Source organism: Hemiscyllium ocellatum, chromosome 2, assembly GCF_020745735.1.
Source record: "Hemiscyllium ocellatum isolate sHemOce1 chromosome 2, sHemOce1.pat.X.cur, whole genome shotgun sequence".
Taxonomy (NCBI): Eukaryota; Metazoa; Chordata; class Chondrichthyes; order Orectolobiformes; family Hemiscylliidae; genus Hemiscyllium; species Hemiscyllium ocellatum.
In genome coordinates this window covers 105520968-105539316 of record NC_083402.1, presented here as the reverse complement: position 1 = coordinate 105539316, position 18349 = coordinate 105520968, and the positions used below count along the sequence as shown (strand labels likewise).

The 18349-nt window shown below is 39.0% G+C and overlaps 1 protein-coding gene across 4 annotated transcripts in view; it reads right to left on the bottom strand.

Moving 5' to 3' along the window:
* LOC132824449 (receptor-type tyrosine-protein phosphatase delta-like) overlaps positions 1-18349 on the bottom strand; it is a 588252-nt gene that overhangs the window by 184658 nt on the left and 385245 nt on the right. For all 4 annotated transcript variants that reach the window (XM_060838969.1, XM_060838986.1, XM_060838977.1 and 1 more), the window contains exons 9-12: positions 8586-8719; positions 6372-6516; positions 1467-1772; positions 426-619 (exon numbers count right to left, since the gene is read on the bottom strand). In XM_060838969.1, coding sequence (XP_060694952.1) covers positions 426-619; positions 1467-1772; positions 6372-6516; positions 8586-8719 — 779 coding nt within the window. The remainder of the gene's footprint in view (positions 1-425; positions 620-1466; positions 1773-6371; positions 6517-8585; positions 8720-18349) is intronic.

Here is an 18349-nt window from a genome sequence, read left to right as displayed (position 1 = left end):
GACTGCAGATGCTGCCTGGCCTGCTGCACTTATGGTGCAAAGTGACCAGTTTTCAGATGTCCTGCTCAACCCAAACTCATTGCGATCAATTATCAAAAATCCCATGTAGAAGCTCAAACGTGGACTTCACCTTTGTACCCCCATGGCTATCTAAGCTTTCGCCTTCCACAATGCTACAGCATGGTAACTACTTTTGGTCTTATACATCATATATTTCTGGGCATGAGGGGGAGTAGTGGGCCACCTGTGCGATTATAAACAGGAGCTTATCTCAAAGATAATCCTCTTCCTTTCATTAAAATAGTGTACCTAATAGAATGGAAGAGAAGTATAAATTGAATTGATATAATTTTACAATTTTATATTTCAGTAAAACATTATAATGTCAAGTCACTAACTCAATGTCACTCTTTTAAACACCGTACCTGTGCATCTGCCAGCATGATATCTTTGAGCATGGGCTGTCCTCTTGGTTCTCCATGTTCCATCCTCACGTAATGGACCTGGTAGCCACGTATTTGTCCATGCTGTTTATTTGGAACAGGCGAGCGCCATGACACTGTAATAGCTGTTGAGTTCAAAGCCTCTACCTCGACTTTGCGAGGAGGACCACTAGGAACTGGAAGAATACCATTTGGTTAAAATAAAAAAAATTGAAGATGCCCTGTCTCATCCTGAATAGCAGCACAAGGGCAGACTCTCTAATGTTCAAAAGGGACATAGGAAACTCTGTCCAAAAAAAAAGCTTCATAAGCTGAAAAATGCCTGAGCTGCATCTTCCTAAAACACCAAAAATGTGAAAAACATGGAGGAAAAGGTACAAATACTAAAAACAGAGGATAAAAGGCAGCCAAGGATAATGCTTTGAAGGTCAAAGCATCACAAAATGCAAGATTTGTTTTTAATATCTGATTTGTAAAAATAATGATTCCAAAAAGATATTTGTTGTGGAAAAAAATAACAGCGACTGTTGGGTCTCTGTTCCAGAAAAATTGGCTTTTCACTGATCAACATCTTATGAAATCCAGGCAAAAAAACAATGCACATATGTTTCTGTGAAATGCGGTGCTCAGAGAAGAATGTTGAATGATTTATGTCATACAAAAGTAATTGAAAAGGATACTATCAGAGTGGACGGATTCAGGGGAGGGTTGCAATGATAACATTCTATGTGTTATTATTATTAAATACTAGGTTTTCTAATACATAAAGTAGTGAGGGAAGAAAAAACATCAGACGGGGAAACGTGGAATACAAGCAATTTTGTCATGTAATAGCTGGAAGGGTGTGGGGGTTCCACAGCTGTTGTTCAAAAAAAAAAGAACAGAAAGAAGGTGGTGGGGACAAGTGTCAGTGGAACAGAGGACTAGACATAACAGTTACAGAAAGGTACAGAGTGTCGGCAAAGGGAAGGAAGACTTTGATTGCCGAGAAAATTGCTGATTGGTTGTGTTAAGCCAACATACCATCCTCATCTGTGCGAATCAGAATGGGAGAGCTCTCTGGGCCTGGTCCAACATCCGTGTGGGCAGTCATAATGATGCGGTACTCAGTCCATTTTTCCAAATGTTCCAGCAAGTACTGCCTGGTATCTGGCGGAATATCCGAGACCTCATTGGGCGAGCTGGCTTCTTGGTCATTGGCGGTATATTTGATGGTGTATTTGGTGATGATGCCATTCTGGTTCTCTGCTGGTGGGGGCAGCCAACTTACCAAAATGCTGGTCGAGCTTGGGCTCATGCACTTGATATCCTGAGGTGGGGCTGATGGCTCTAATTTTTATTTTGGAAGTTGGGTCAAGTAACGGTGAAAAAGGTGAGGGAATTGCAAAAGAAAATATAAAAAAAATAAAATACAAATGGGAGCAGATCCAACAACTTAAAAGAAAACAAATTCATGAAATAAAACAGGTTTCCATAAATTAAATACGACACCTTGGCTTAGAATGGCCAAATTAAAGAAAATTTTAAAATAATTTGTTGCATACTATGAGGCTAGAAAATGGGGTGATGGTAAGGAAAATAAAATTCTGAAAAACAGAGCCTACAAGTAATATTACCTACCTGTAATTATAGCTCTTACATCATGTATATTTCTTTAATTCCTCTAATCCTTTTCTTTTATTACCTACCCTTCTTGAACAGCTGCAAACAGTGGGACTCTTTAGCTTCTATAGGTGTTACAAATAATTCTACATTCCAAAGAAAAAAATCTAAGTGAAATACCAGGGTACCTACCTACCACACACAAAGAGAGGCCTGTTTACTGTCTGTACATGGCACCCACCTGCTACCAGTGGGCGTCACATGCACCTTGCTTTGTTTCTTAAAGGTCAATTAACAAGCGTTGCTATATGCTTGTTAAAAAAGAGGTCATCATATATCCATTTCCATGCAAACTGTTATGCCAGTTGCATGGCATTTTTTTTTTAATTTGAGTGACATTTCAATTCCAGCTCATGTAATACATCACAGAATATGTAAAACTGTACACAACAGAGGGAGAAGGTTCCAATATTCTCCTGTGGTCCTTTTTCAAACTCTAATAGGGATCAAATTTATTCCCAAAATGTTTTTACTACCAACGTGAAATAAGTATGATCTGAATGAAAGCCAAGGACACTTCGATTCATGTCCACCTGCTTGCTGCAATGATTATCTCCATTGATAAGGCAGAACAGGCATATTCCATTAATGGATGATGTAAAGTGCCGGTGGTATATAAGTAAATTGTGTCAGCCCCAATCAAGGTGTTCAAAATGAAAAGCTGAATAAGAAAACATGAAGCTATATGAATAGAGCAGGACCCCAGGAGCCATTTGCTGCTTTTCCTTGCTTGCCATTTTGCAAGCCATAACTCTTTTTGTGTACAAGAGTGTGAATAGATGCTTTCCATTTGGTGTGAAAATAGGCCTCCAGCAGAAGCAGTCCATGCTGTGTCATTTAACTGCTCGATTACAGCACTGGTCGTTCAGGAATGGAACTGAATGTTATTGGTTCGGTACAGTGAGGAATGATCAAATTTCCAGGGAACACAATGGTAATTGTGCTCCTGAGATCAAGTCACATTCAGCGTTGGATAGCAATCTGCCAGATTGGTAGGTGTGATAGGATTTTCTTCCGTGGAGGTGATCACTTTCCCTCAGGAGTTTCAATGGGACATGCTGCACACGGGCAGTCAAAGGAATGTTTGTGAACAGGATGTCTTATGTTTGTGTACAGCAAACTCTTGACTTTGCAAATAACAAATGTATTAAAAAGACAGCATGCTGCAAAGTTTCTGAACTTGTAAATGCTGCCCTGAATACTCAGCACCTTGATTTATTTATTAGTTATGGAATATGTGTTTTTGTAAACTTCATTGAAGCTACGAGTGGGCAGGTGAGCTACTTGCTAAATACAATAGGGATTGATTCAGGACTTCAGCCTGTGACTCCCTCCAATCTTTCCCCTCTCCTATTAATGAAGAAAAAGAGCTGAGATTTCCTCCGGTAACTTGCCTATTTTTAGGAAACTGAGAATACCAAAGTTAATGGGAAAGAAGGAGTGCTGTGAACAGCAGTCCTTCACCTGTCATGACTGGAGCTCTTCAGCTTCCTGCCACGACAGTTTCACGGTGTACTTGCGCAGTTGATCCTGAAGTGTTATTTACAGCCCATGATACAGATCTGTCTGCTGATGAAACCACTATGCTCAAATAATTACAAAATTGTTAAATTAAGATATTTAAGTTTCTTACCAGGTCAGCTGCAAGGGGGTTTCCCCTTTTGTCTTTAAACCTGCCCTGGGAGCTGGAAGGCCTAGATTCAAGTCACAGCTGCTCCACAGGTGTGTCTTAACATTTATGAACAGCTAGGTAAGAAAGTGTCAAATGTGTCCTGAATGCAATCTGGAATTGGGACAGAGTTGTCAGCATTCTGGTCTGACGTTCCCTCTTTAGCATTTAATTTCTGGCACAAACCCTCAGTGTGCCTCTTCTTGCCTAGGAAAACTCATCTCAAACTTGGCAGTCTTTATAGCTTTAAATTGCCATGCTTCTTTCAATGTAAGTGTCCCCAATAATGTAGGGGAAATGTTTTAGCAAAGTCTAACCAAAATGTCATCAAATAGCTGGATTTGAAATATCCTTAATGTTGGTTTCAATACTATTTTCTTTCATATTCACTCATTGGGACAAGGACATAGCTGGCTGGCCAGCATCTATTGCCCCTCCATAGTTGCCCTTGAGGTGATGGTGCACTACTCCTCTTGAACTATTGCTGTCAGTGTTTGCAGGTTTACCCACAACGCCCTTAAATCTGGAATTTCTTCCCTTTGCCCCAGCAACAGGATGGTAGTAGCTTGGAAAAGAACTTGCAGGTGGCAGTGTTCCCATGCATCTGCTGTATTTGCGCTTGTTGGTCGTGGGTTTGGAAGGTACTGTTTGGTGAATATCGACTGTGTACACACAGATAATACACACTGCTGCCGAGAATTAGTGGTGGAGGGAGTGGATTCTTGTGGATGTACTGCCAGGCTGCTTTTTCCTGGATGGTGCGCGGTTTCTAAACTGTTGCAGTCATCCAGGCAAATAGGGAATTTTCTTTCCATCTTCTGAATTGTACCTTGCAGATGGTGGACAGAGTTTTGGGAATCATGAAGTGAGTTACTTGCCACAGTATTCCTCGCTTCTGACTAGTTCTTTAAGCCGCTGTGTTTATATAGCAAGTCTACTTGAGTTCCTGGTCAATAGTAACTCCAAGGATGTTGATAGCGTGGGTTTCAGTGATTGTAAGGCCATTGAATGTCAAAGGGCAGTGGTTAGATTGTCTCTTGCTGAAGATAGTCACTGCCGAGCATCTGTGTGGTGTGAATTTTACTTGCCACATTTCAGCCTGAGCCTGGATATTGTCCAGACCTTGTTGTATTTGAAAATGGACTGCTTTGGTATCTAAGGAGTCGTGAATGGTGCTGAGCATTGTGCAATCATTGGTGAACTTCCCCAGTTCCGACCTTAAGTTAGAAGGACAGTCATTGATGAAGCAGCTGAAGATGGTTGGGCCTAGGACACTACTCTGAGGAACTCCTGCACTGATATCCTGTGCCTGAGATAACTGACCTCCAACAACCACAACCATCTCTCTAAATACCAGGTGTGACTCCCATCAGTAGTGGTTTGCTCCTTCATACCCACACTAATTCTAGTTTTGCTGGGGCTCCTTGATGCCACACTCAGTCACATGTAGCCTTAATATCTAGAGCAATCACTCTCACCTTACCTCTGGAATTAAGTTCTTTTCCCAATGTTTGAACCAAGGCTGTAATGAGGTCAGGAGCGGAGTGGCCCTAGCAGAACCCAAACTGAATATCGTTGAGCAGGTTATTGCTGTTCGATAGCACTGTTGATGACACTTTCTGTCACTCTATTGATGATTGAGAGTAGACTGGTGGGGCAGAAATTGGCAGGGTCAGATTTTGTCCTGCTTGATGTGTATAGGAAACACCTGGGAAATTTTCCACATTGTCGGCTAGATGCCAGCGTGGTAACAGTATACAGTGTAAAGACATCAATAACTGATAAAATGTTTTCTCCCCGGTTTAATTTCATAGGTCCAAATGGATGCAGTTGAACTGTGCGTTGACATGCAGGTTCAACATGTATTAAGAAATCTACTTAAAAATCAACTCTATCAGAGAACATTGTCTGGGATTGGTATTACATTTGCAGTCAAAGCCACTAGAAATAATTTTAAATGTGAAATATAATTACTATTTCATCAAGTATTGCACATCATCTTGTCATTTGACCTTTAGAACATTATTGAAAATAATGACACTTAAAATATAAAGATCATTCTGTAGTTAGCTGACCTTTACAAGTTTTCCCATCATTCCATGCAGATCATAATCCTCTCAATTTTTACAAAGAAACAAGATGAATGACAAGTTCTTATAAAACAAACAATGGACTATGTTATTAATTCTGGTCATTAGAAATGTCATTACCTGGCTTCTAACTAGAAGCAATGTTTTAAAAATTGGCACATTCTAAGGCACTGGGATCCACATTGTTGGCACTTTTGAAGTACACAAAATACATGTAACATAGAAACCATTTTCAAAACAATGAAACAAGAAAGGTCAACGAACTACAAAAAACTCCTATTCTCCACTTAGTGCTTGTTAGTCACTGTTAAGATGAACAGTCTGATCCCATCAGTGTGAAATCTAATCTTTCTCAATCTACTTTTTTCTTGATCTAACAAAACCTAAATGTTTCATTAGAATTCCACCTGCTGCATGGAGTCAGCTGCTAGATATCAGGGATAGACCTCCCCATCAGACTAACAAGCACCCCAATATTCATTCATTAGTCAACAGAAGAAAACCTACTAGTCTCCATAGTTTGGGCTGAAATCTGCGCAGTTGAAGCTCCAAGGCCATGCTCAGAGCGAGCAGCAAGTCGGAAGAAGTACATAGTGTTTGGTTTCAGATCCTCTAAAAGATATGTCATCTTTGGCTCAAATGTGACAAGTTGCTGTGGAAGGAAAAGACAATTAGAAAACATGCTTGTGGTGCAAAATAGGATAAAGAACAAGATGAAACAATTGTTGCAGATGTAAAACTGAACCTGCATATCTGCACATGCAGAGTCAGGCACTCAACAGATAGAATCAAATATTAATAAAATATCAAACTGATAAATCACTTCAAATTATGTCCATGAGTTTTTCTACAAACTTCAACAAAAACTCAAAGTAAATAATGAATTTCTATGCTGATGACAGGTAACACAACATCCGAGATGTGCATTTTCAGCATCATACATTTCCAAGATAACTGCAAGCAAAGCTCCCTTTTTTCCATGTTAGTGGCGTTCCCGACCTCAGAATAGTAGCCAACCTCTGAATCAGCATCAATTTATTACTCAGTTCTTTATTGGAAGCATTACACTTCATGGGGGTGAGGTACACAGCAGCCAAATTAATTTCTCACGAAATCTTTACAGTCACCAGATCAACACAGCACAGTTACTCAATGGTTAGCACTGCTGCCTCATGGCACCAGGAATCCGGGTGCAATTCTACCCTCGGGGCAACTGTGTGGAGTTTGCATATTCTCCCTGTGTGGGTTTCTTACAGGAGCTCCGGTTCCTTCCACAGTCCAAAGATGTGCTGGTTTAGATGGATTGGCCGTTCTAAATTGCCCATAGAGTCCAAGGAAGTGCAGGTTAGATGGATTAGCCATGGAAAATGTAGGGTTACAGAGACAGGGTTGAGGGGGGGTGGTGGGTCTGAGAGGAATGTTGTTTGGAAGGTAATGTGGATACGATGGGCTGAATAGTCTGCTTTCACACTACAAGAACTCTAAATCACATCAGTCTGGGCTTTGTGCTCAGCTTTCATTCTGACCAGGCTGCTGGATAGTCAGCAAACCCATACACAGTGTATTGAAATGTCATGAACCTAGTATAATTTTGCTAAACCTTCGTATGGCACTCTCTCACCTGTTTTAGCTTTACCTGATTCTTGTCACATTGCAATGCCAATGTAAGTAAATATCATGTGGTCCTTTCCGTAAGTTACTATTCATAACCAGTTTGGAAAGTTACCCCTTCACAGTTTAACAATTTTATTGTACAAGTTAATTTTGCTAGTACATACCATATTGTGAGGACAAACAGTTCATTCTTCAAGAATCAGTGAACAGGAAAGATTAACAATGGTGAGGAGTTTCAGTGAAGCAATGAATTTGGCATGATTCTTCCATATACACAAAAATTTGTCAAGTGTGGCAATACAAAAGAGCATCTTTACACAGGGCAATACAGCAGTAAGGACTAAGGTTCTGTTAAAATGTCAAGTTCATGGCACTGAGAGATGTTGCTCATCTGCTTATAGAGGAAGGTGAACATTCAGATGTGTTATCCTATCACCTATCTCACCATATCCTATTTTTGCTTCAGTAGACTATGTCCTAAAACAGCCTGAGAGAAAAGAAGAAATATGGAAAAGATGGTGCACACCATTCACTGCAAAACAAACACTATCAAATTCAAAAAAATGCTTCACAAAGGTACTGCACTCTTCATTTGTTTGGTTCCCATTTTCCATACATTCAATCTAACTTATTGAAATGTTCAGGAAATCCCCACCATAATATGAAGTCAAAACATTCCCATTCTTCTTAAATGTGGAGATTTTCTCTCCTAGACTTTTAAAGGACCCAAAGTTGTTAAATCTCCTTTAGACAGTTGGCACAATAAGTTTTTAAGAGAGTTAAACACCTCATCTGCAGTTGACATGTCACTGGTTACGCTTTTCAGACTATTTGTTTTGACTGCACAATGGTAGTAACCTCAGTGAACGTTAGGGAATCTACATGACAATTCTCACTTGTATTCCATAGGGTATCATCAAGCACTGACAATCTAATCAATCAAGTGGAATTCAGATTTTACCTTGAGTGAAGAACTTGTGATGAAGCCTTACTAAATGTCAGAAATAGGATGCAAACACAAATGTCCAGATAAAGCTGCCAACTGGACAAAAACAAGCACCCTAATTTTGTCAGTTACTTTAATTTGGAAGTCATATTGCACTATACCTCTTTTCCATATTCTCCTTCCCTGTAATACAATTCATATCTGATGATGGTGTCCTGTCGTGGTGGTGTCCATGACAACATAATACTGGTGTCTGATTTTGGTTCTGCTTTGAAGTTATTTGGCTGGCTTGGCACTAAATAGGAAAGAAAGGAAAAAAAATGAACTTAAGTTCACCTCTGCTGGAATAAAAAGTGCTCACTGATCTGTCATGACTATCTCCTCCAATTGTACACACAGACCACAGTTCTTCAAAAACAGTAACCACCGATGACACATTCAGAGAGAAATATCTTTATTCTTAATCTGATTGTAGTTATTTAAAAAATTAACTACTGCTCTGCATCTGTGATATACACATAAGCAATCTCTTAGGTGCTGAAATCAATACCAAGTACGGTTAAGAAATTAGATGGTCATGGTTAACTGAATGAAATTATGTAAAGTATAATAAACTAAAAGTACACAATACGTGCATATTTGGATGGACTAGAGGAGTACACAAATTGTCACAAAAGTGTTACAAAATAATGGAAACAGCAAGGAGTACTGCTTTGGATATATAAAGGGGATTTTTTTTTGCCTGTAGTTTATACCACCATACAATGTTTAATGCAAATAAAAAAAGTAATCTCTTGATGTTTAAGAGTTATCAAGGGCAAAAGAGGATTTATGATTCAGCCGAATATGTATCATGATTATTACTGTAGTTTTACAGCTGTTTTGTTGAGAGACGAAGCATTAGATGTTCATGCTGAAGGTGATTAGTGTCACAGCAGAGATTAGACTGAATTTATGCATTTATCAGTCCTTGTCAGTGTAAAGAACTGCCGGGTCAGGGTAAAGCTACCTTCACTATTTTTAACAAGCTGCTTAACAGCAACCCTTTAATCGCATTCCCATTTAATGTAACAATTATCCTATCACATAATCCTAGTTTAATGTGAGAAGTATAGACTTTTTGTTTGACTGGCAAATTCAGACCATTGAGAATATTTGACTCCTATTTCCCTTACTTTAAGGTAAACAATGGAAACTTTACTTTCATCAGTCCCTGTTTGAACTGCAGGCCCCGAGATGAAATGATAATATTATCCCTCACTACGCCACTTACTGTCCAATTCTTTTACAAAGTAAGACATACAAACTATGAACAGATGACACTCACCAGTTGCTGATTAATTCTTCTGTCGCCAAGAATTTAAAAGGTTTCAGTTATGTTTACTGCACATGTGCCTTAGTGGGCCACAGGAAAGAATTAAAACAAAACCAACAACTATAATTTGCAATCACTTAATCTGCTGTAGAATGGATATAAAAGTATTATGTTATACAATGTAGCCCTGGAATTAAAATAAATACTCATTGAATAGTGAGGACTGGTTCCACTGAACTATCTTCCCAGTATCTTTTCCTCTTCATACCTAACACCGTTTCTTTTCATGTGTGTGTGTGTGTGTGTGTGTGTGTGTGTGTGTGTGTGTGTGTGTGTGTGTGTGTGTGTGTGTCTATAGAGAGTTTTAGAAGAGGGTTAGAAATTCAACTAATAAACAGTAAACAGTTCACAATGGTTTACTTATGGGTAGAACGGTTTTCTTTTTATAACAAGCAGTGGATCTTGTTAAGTACAGAAAGGCTTAGACTCATTAATAGAAAACACAGACTATCAGACAGGTAAATTGGGCACTTTGCAATACTTCAATTAAAATTTTTAACTTGAGTGATGATTCTGGAACAGCAAGTCAATTTCCAGAGCACCATCCAATCAGGCCTAGCAACACTGCTTTGCTAGTTACTTTCCCTTAACTCCTTTTTCTTCATCATTCAGTTTGCTTGGTAGATATTTTTCGTATTTCTTATTTTTTCCCTCAAGATTATATTATCAAAAATCCAAAACATAAATGCTATTGGAGTTAGGATGAGGTGAAAACATGGAATAACAAATATGGTGGTACAGACAGGCTGATTGGATGTGAGTATTGGTTTACTCCTAATCTATTCTAAATAATATAACACACTTGTATTTTCTTTTGTCGTCATTTTAATGTGGAGGAATGGAATATATAGGCTTTGCCTATATCAGGACTAAAAACTGCCTTAACTCCAATATTGTCTGCACAGAGGTATTTTTACTGTTGTGATTTCAGTTATTAGAAATCAATATGGCCATCCCGGTTTATGATGCTGAATTATGGACATTCTGTGCCCAAGCATGTTCCTACAATGGGCCACATGAATTAAGACCCCTCAAAATCATTTATGTCAATTTCAATCAAATTCTCGCGCTCTCATTGCAAATTAAAGGTCATTGCAATGGTCAAAATGTGTTTGTCTGAAGTCAGCGCAGAGTTCTAAAGACCTTGTTAAATTTGGGTTTCCCTTCTGCACAATTCATGCCCTGTTCCCTCTCCCGCTGGTAAAAATATATTTATTGAAAATGTCTATATCTGACAACAACTGTCATCATTCTTGGTCTATAGTGCCTTCCCAATTCCACAAACATTCAACACATTAACACTTGCTCTCCATGGATACTGCCTAATCTGTTGACTGTTTGCAGTATTCCCTACCTTTATTTAAGAGATTTTTTTTAATATTACTATTTGAGATACAAGATAGAGAAACATTTGGCAAAGGTATAATTTTGTGAAAAGTTAACCGAACAAACCAAGACTGCAGAATTGGCAGAAGACAAAATTAATGAAGACAGTAGTGGACTGCAGATGGTTTCCCCAAGCATTTGACAAAAGAACTTGCTGAATTTTCATTCCAAATGTTCAATATAGCACAAGGTAGGATACTCATTAATATTAATTCTACACCAACCCCAAGGTTCATCCCACATGCAACTAACCCTGTTCTATGAGGAGAATAAAAATTCTCTACAAAGACTATCCCACAGACCTTCCTTTTCCGCTAACTATGATCATAAAATCTCAGCCAGCATTTTGGCCTCATGCCCAAACAATTTGATCACTAAATTAAATCACCGAGATCAGACTGGGCTTATCTACGGAAAGCATTCTGTCAACAATATTCATGGTAATTGCACTCTCAGTGCATTTGTGGCTGGGACTTATATCAGTATGTGCTACTAATGAGGAAAAGATTTTGAACCAAACTGAATGAGTCTATTTGAATGGCCATTTTAATAATGCTGGGGTTTGTCAATACCATTATCAAACCATTGTTTCATTTATGCTCAGTCCCCTGGTTCTTTGTAATCTCTAGCAGCACAGCTTCATTGTCTACAAGGACACAAGGCTGTGCTTTATTACTATTATATACTCTCCTGAAGAATAAACCTTCAGCCAGCAGTAAACATTAGTGACAATATCCATTTGATGCTCATGGCATTTCAATGCAGGCAACAGACTGTTGCATAAATGTGAAATTTGGCCCAGTTTTATGACCTGCTTGAGAATTCAGGAAATCAGCTTTCATTCATTTGATATAAAGAGGGACATTCTCAAAGCCTTTAAAAAAGGACACACCTATAATTTGGTCTTGAATACTACCAAAAGGAACCCTTATCCTAAGGTATAAATGATAGAAATTAATTACTTTAGGATGGGTGCCTTGACACTTAGAATCCACAGTCTTGGTTACTTCATTCTGTTAGGTGCACAAATTTGAATTTGTATAAATACACATAGGTTAGACCACGTGATGCAGCCTGGCAGACTATGGAATATGGTAAAATTTGCATTCTTGTTTCCAAACTACTCTGTGGTCTTACCCTGATGTCTAACTTTATTCAGTCCAAAATGATTTCCAAGATCTCTGTACTACTCCAATTCTGGCATCTAACTCATCACTGATAGTTGCATTATCAGATTGCAGGTCCTACTCTTTGGAATTTCTCACTGAATTGCCCAATCTTCTTTTGGTTGCTCCCATAACGCTGAGCCCTTCAAATTTTTCGTCATCTCTCCTCTCCTATGTTTCAAAATTCTGGTTAAGTGGTCTCCTCGAGCATAAAGCATGGGGGCAAAGGCAACTTGCATTCTGGCAAAGGTGCAAAAATCTCAGGTAATAATGGAGATGGTAGAAAGGGAAAATGGGCAGCTGGTGTGGAGAGAGTGAGGGATGGAGAAAGAAGATAGAGGAGATGGTTGGGGGGACAGTCAGAGAGAGGGGGAGACAATTTGGAGAGGGATGAGAGAAAGAGGGAGGAGGGGAATGAAGGGAAATTGAGAGGGAAGGAGACAGAAGGGGATAGAGAGGAACAGAGAGGATGAGGCATGGGGAGAGAGAAAAGGGAAGAGGGAGAGGAAAGGAAAAGGGAGGGAGAACTTGAAATTTTATCCCTTTTTATGACCGACATCTCAAAGTCTTTCAGAGGGTATGAAGTATTTTTGAAGCGCCATAGAATCATAAATGTCTACAACATAAAAAAAGATGCTTCCACCTATCATGTCCATGCTGGTCAAAAACAATCACCTAACCATTCAAATCTTATTTTCCAGCACTTGCCAATAGCCTTCTATGGTAAAAAAGGTTTTTGACCGAAACATCTATTTTCCTGCTCCTCGGATGCTGCCTGAACTGCTGTGCTTTTCCAGCGCCACTCTAATCCAGAAATAGCCTTCTATGCCTTGGCATTTCAAGTGTACATCTGAATACCTCTTAAATGTTACAAGGATTTCAGCCTCTACCACCTTACAGGCACTGAGTTCCAGACCATCATCGGCCTCCTCAAATTTCCTCTAAATCCCTGGCCCTTATTTTAAATCTTTGGCCCCTGGTCACTGATCTTTTCATCAAAACGACAAGTTTCCTCTTGTCTACCGTAGCTATGGCAAAAGAGATCTCAGTCATTTCACCCTTTCAGTCTCCTCTGTTTCAAGAAAAAAACACCAGTTTAACCAATCTCTCTTCATTATTATAGTCTGCAGCCTAGGCAACATCCTGGTAAATCTCTTCTGCATACTCACCTATAGTTCCACATCTTTCCCATAAAGTGGATTCCTGAACTAAACACTATACTCTAGCAGTTGCCTAACCCAGTTTTTACATAGTTCCAACATAACCTCCCTGCCCTTAAATTCTATACACTATATGCCTTCTTAACCACTTTTTCCACCTGTCCTGCTAAATTAAGAGACTGATGTAAATGTACACCAAGGTCCCTCTAATCTTTGATGCTTCCAGACACTCTAATTCAGAAATGCAGCAGACAATTGAGACAAAGCAAGATCCTTGTAAAAGAAAACTTCATTTGGAGGCATGATTTGGCAGTCCAGTGACTGAGAAGTGAGTGACCTTGTTTGTCATTCATAATCGGCAGTTGGTCTGGATATGATAGGAGGCAGGATCAAGATTGCAGGAGACTAACATACCCACAAAGTGGCAGTCCCAGCTCTGTGGTCTGTATCACTTACAGATTTCTCTTCAAGGAAAGCTGTACTCAGATGATGGCAGAAGAAATTTCTTTGTATAAATGGTCAAAAATTTGGAAAATTCACTCCCTAAAAATGCTGCAGAAGCTAAGTCTTTTGAAATTTGCAGAGCTGAGACTAATAGAATTTTTGACAGGCTACAAGAGCAGATGCAGTTAAAAGAATTGTCATGATGAAGTTGATTGATATAATGAACACCAATGTCTGAGTGACTTATCCCTATTCCTACATTCCTCGTTCTCAATTGGTTCTGGCTGCAGTTCAGGTAACATTAGGGATGAGACCATGATTTCTGCCAAAAAGGAGAGATGTCATCTCGGCTACTTCAGAGGAGATGGTCAAGACAGCTGACCTTGAGTCTCTGCGACCAAGAAGTTTTCTATGGAAACGTCAGAGGTTTAAGAAAGACCACTTTGTAATAAGCATATGCTCAAAGTTTCTGGTAGTAACAATCACTTTCAACTCAGACATTACAGCACTGAATCAGGTACTATTTGGATACAGTTTTAGTTCTTTTCCAGGCAACGGCAATAAACAAGCATGGTTTGCCAAATTATAAACAAACCACTGGATGACAATGGTCTATAAAAACCTGCGCCAATTTTCAATTGTATGAGCCTCATGGTCGAGGGAGTAATTCTGGTCAATTAGACAGCAATTGTTCAGCTTATTATATTAAAAATATATCAGCCATTACTTTAGAGCTCCAAGGAAAATAAAATTTCACACTAGTGACAGACAAATAGTGGCAGTAAACTTTGTCTTACTTAAATAGAAGGTCATCTACAGGAAAAAATGTTGAAAATTCATTGCTAATACATCTGTAGAGAGCAGTGAATGGGGTCATTTTGTTCTGAGCTAATGTTCTGTGGCTTCAGGAAGAAGAAATTGCAGTCACTGCGAACACCAACATCACAAGGGGGTTAGAAACTCTCTCAGGTGTGGTCTTTCAGGGCAGGGCTTGGTTGCTCACAGGTTCAACAGTTTTAAGACTCCTTGAGGATTAGATTGAGGAAAACATTCTCCTTGTCAGAGTCCTTCGCAGGTCTTCTCTCAAAAGGTGAAAAAAAACAAGGTATTTTCCATAATGCCTCAAGGTACTGAAACCTCCTCTCCACCCCAAGCATGCAAAAACCTTGTCACTAAAAGTTAAATTGGACCTTGTGTGCACTTGGAGGTGAGAGTTCATCTCTCTGCAGTTCTGATCGTAAAGTAGAGGCCCCCAGCTTTCAAGCCCAATTCTTTGCTGAACTATTTAACTTTGCTAATTCTAATCTTTTTCAGATGTGCAAGTGTTTGGACAGTGATGTAACGTCCGATCATCTGTTCTTTAAAAAGGCAGTGTTACTTTCTTATTCCTTTTAAATCAAGACATTTTCATATATTAACTGGAAATAAGAGCAACTGGAAACAACTGCAACAGAATAGCTCTGGACTTTTGCTCCAGGTAATTCTTACGACAACAGATCTTAGACTGCAAGTTCCAGCGAACCATGTCCACTGACATGATCTTCTGGAGAGTGTTCAAGTTCATTACACTTCTCGAAACAGAGTTCACAGGTATGAGAAGCCCAGCAGCTGGAAACTTCAAAACTCTACTATGTGCAGAATTGATGGACTGATAAAGACAAAAGGGATGCAAATACTGTTGACCAAACCAATATAAAATCTCAAGTGGCTCAAGGGAGTGTGACGATGCTGCCCCTTTAATAAAGTTATTTTGTCTTTGGTTTTTTTTAAGAGAGGTTGTAAAGGCAGTGGTGCTGAAATAGTAACATAAATTGTCTAATTCAACAATCAGAGAAGATCTTTGGTCTTTTTGAAAACAATTGTACAATGAAAGGGGAGTGGCCAGCTCTCCCAGTTCAGATTTTTTCTCCTTTTGGTTTAGTTTTAGCAGACAGAATAAAACTGCTGATGACCTAGAGAAGCAGCGACAGTGAGAAAAGGTCCATGCTTCATAGATCTTTCTTGCCCAACTCTTTTCTCTACAAACCTTCCTGTCTGTAGGAACCTGAGTTTAAACGTACCATTTGCAAGCGGTGTGTTTTTGGCATGTGGGGAGTATTGGAACACTTCCTTTGTTAAGTTGCCATTTTGAGTCAGTTGGCTTTCCAAATACTTAAGTTATTCAAAATTCTGTTTTCTTTTGTTTGTGTTTCAATCGTAGTGTGTAAATAAATTGTGTTTTTCTGAAAGCCAAGTGGTTTGACCAGCTGCATCACACGTGGGATATCCACTTCACATCTGCCTTTAAATTAACAAAAAGTTAGGGTCTGGGCTACCTTCTTAAGTGTTTGAGGGGGTCTTGCCTGGTTCACAACAGGAGAGAGAGATTGTACAACATCAGAAAGATTTGGATGCACTGAGTTGAGACAAGTGTGAAATCACAGCCATTCTCAACAATGACTACTGGTTTTCAAGCATTTGAACTGAAAAGGTTCAGAAGAAGAGTCATACCAGATTTGAAACATTAACTGTTTCTCTTTCCACAGATGCTGCCAGTCCTGCTCAGTTCCTCCAGCATTCTGTGTTTCGGGCTAAACTGATAGTTTCACAATCTGAGTGACTGAAAACTCCCAATAAATGTTAATTGAACACAGACTGTGCATTTCAATAATCATTGAATAGTATGGCACAAGGGGTGGCCGTTTGGACCACTGAGTTTGCAAAAGCTCTTTTTAAGAGTAATTCAGTTAAATTCGTTACTAACCTCTTTAGTCATTTTATCTTTTACTGTTTTTCTGCGATCTTATATTTATTTTATAAATTCACATAACCATATTTATACGAGAGATCATCCAAGTCAACCAATCATGCTGTAATTGTCCTTCTGCAAGATAGGCCATGTTGATGAATATGGTTGAACTACTTGAAGATTTAACCCGGAAAGAAGGTGAAAAGTATTTTTGTCATTCAAATTAACATTCAATTCAGCATTTGTTTAAGGTCTGCACCAAGAGGTTATTTGTAAAGATTAAAATTTGCAGAATCAGAGGCCACCATTATGGAGGCTTTTCTGCTTGGAGGAAAATGATCTTCCTCAACAGTTCTGTACTGCCAATTGAGATATTTACCACATATTTTAATAAGCTAAATGACACAACAAGAAGTTACACCCCAAGTTTCCAATGGCATTGAGTCTGTAGGGCACAGTCTGTTGTGCGAATGGAAGCAGTGAGTTACAATTGAATATGAATAACCTAAGTGACAGGCTAAAGCAGATCCAAATGTGATTATTTGTTTGGGATCCAAGTGTGATAAATTAGACTGCTTTTAATTCGAGCATGACCAGGATCAGCAAAAGGATTGAAGATGCAAAGCACTAGAAATTCATGTGAGGGTCAAAAATTAACTGGAAACATAAATGAAATACATTTCTGTATTTTAATCAATTTTGTATTCAGAAGTGATCCTTCAGTCATGCAGATCTTTTGAAGAGGAGCCTATCTGCAGTTAAGTTTACAGTGTATCATTGATAAATTATTAAATATGGTGGACAGATAACATAAACATGGTTTGTACTCCCATGATTTTAGATGGCTTACAGATGACCTCTGTAAAGTACTTAAAAGTATTAGGTATATCACAGTATAGATGCAGAGAAAGAGTTTGTACTGGGCAAATGTTGCTGCATGTAACTCTTCACAACTATTAAGATGGTTGAAAGGAGTATTACTAGCAACAATCTTCCCTTGTTTAGTGCATATTGATTTTTCACAAATAGGGTGTGACATATCAGTTTGAGCTTTAATCTGAATGTTAAGGATATACAACTGTCAGATACTTTGAGCAAAACCAATTGTCAGTTTTCGTTACAAGTGTGATGGTCAGAAAGAAGCCAAATTCAAGAGCATGTTACTGATTTTGTTAACTCCAGATTTCACAACAACACATTAGACATTAATTTCACTAAATTCCACTTTAATGGTTAAATTGTTCATCAGCCATTATTTTTTCCTAGCTGCCCATACAAGTATTTTTCATTGGCCTCCTCTGAGAAGGATTGTGCCTGTCATGCGCATGTTTAGTTTACCACCTGGATGTCAGCCCAGGTTGAACTCTTGTCTTGAATATCAGATCCAGCTTCTTGCCTCAGTGCAGGTGCTGTTGTCTCAGAGTCAGAAAGTAGAGGGCTCTGACAGACTCAAATTTACAACCTACAGTCGTCATGTCATGGCTCTCTGTATTTATGGCCCACACACTTGTCTTTCCTGCTGTCCACTTGCTGCCTCTTTCCCAATTAGCAACCATTCTGCTCACTGCCTCACAGTGAGGATTTCAGGCAGGAGAATGACATAGTGGGATGGTTGGCAAGCAAAGATTAAAGAGATGGCAACATAGTAGTAATGTCATCGGAACAA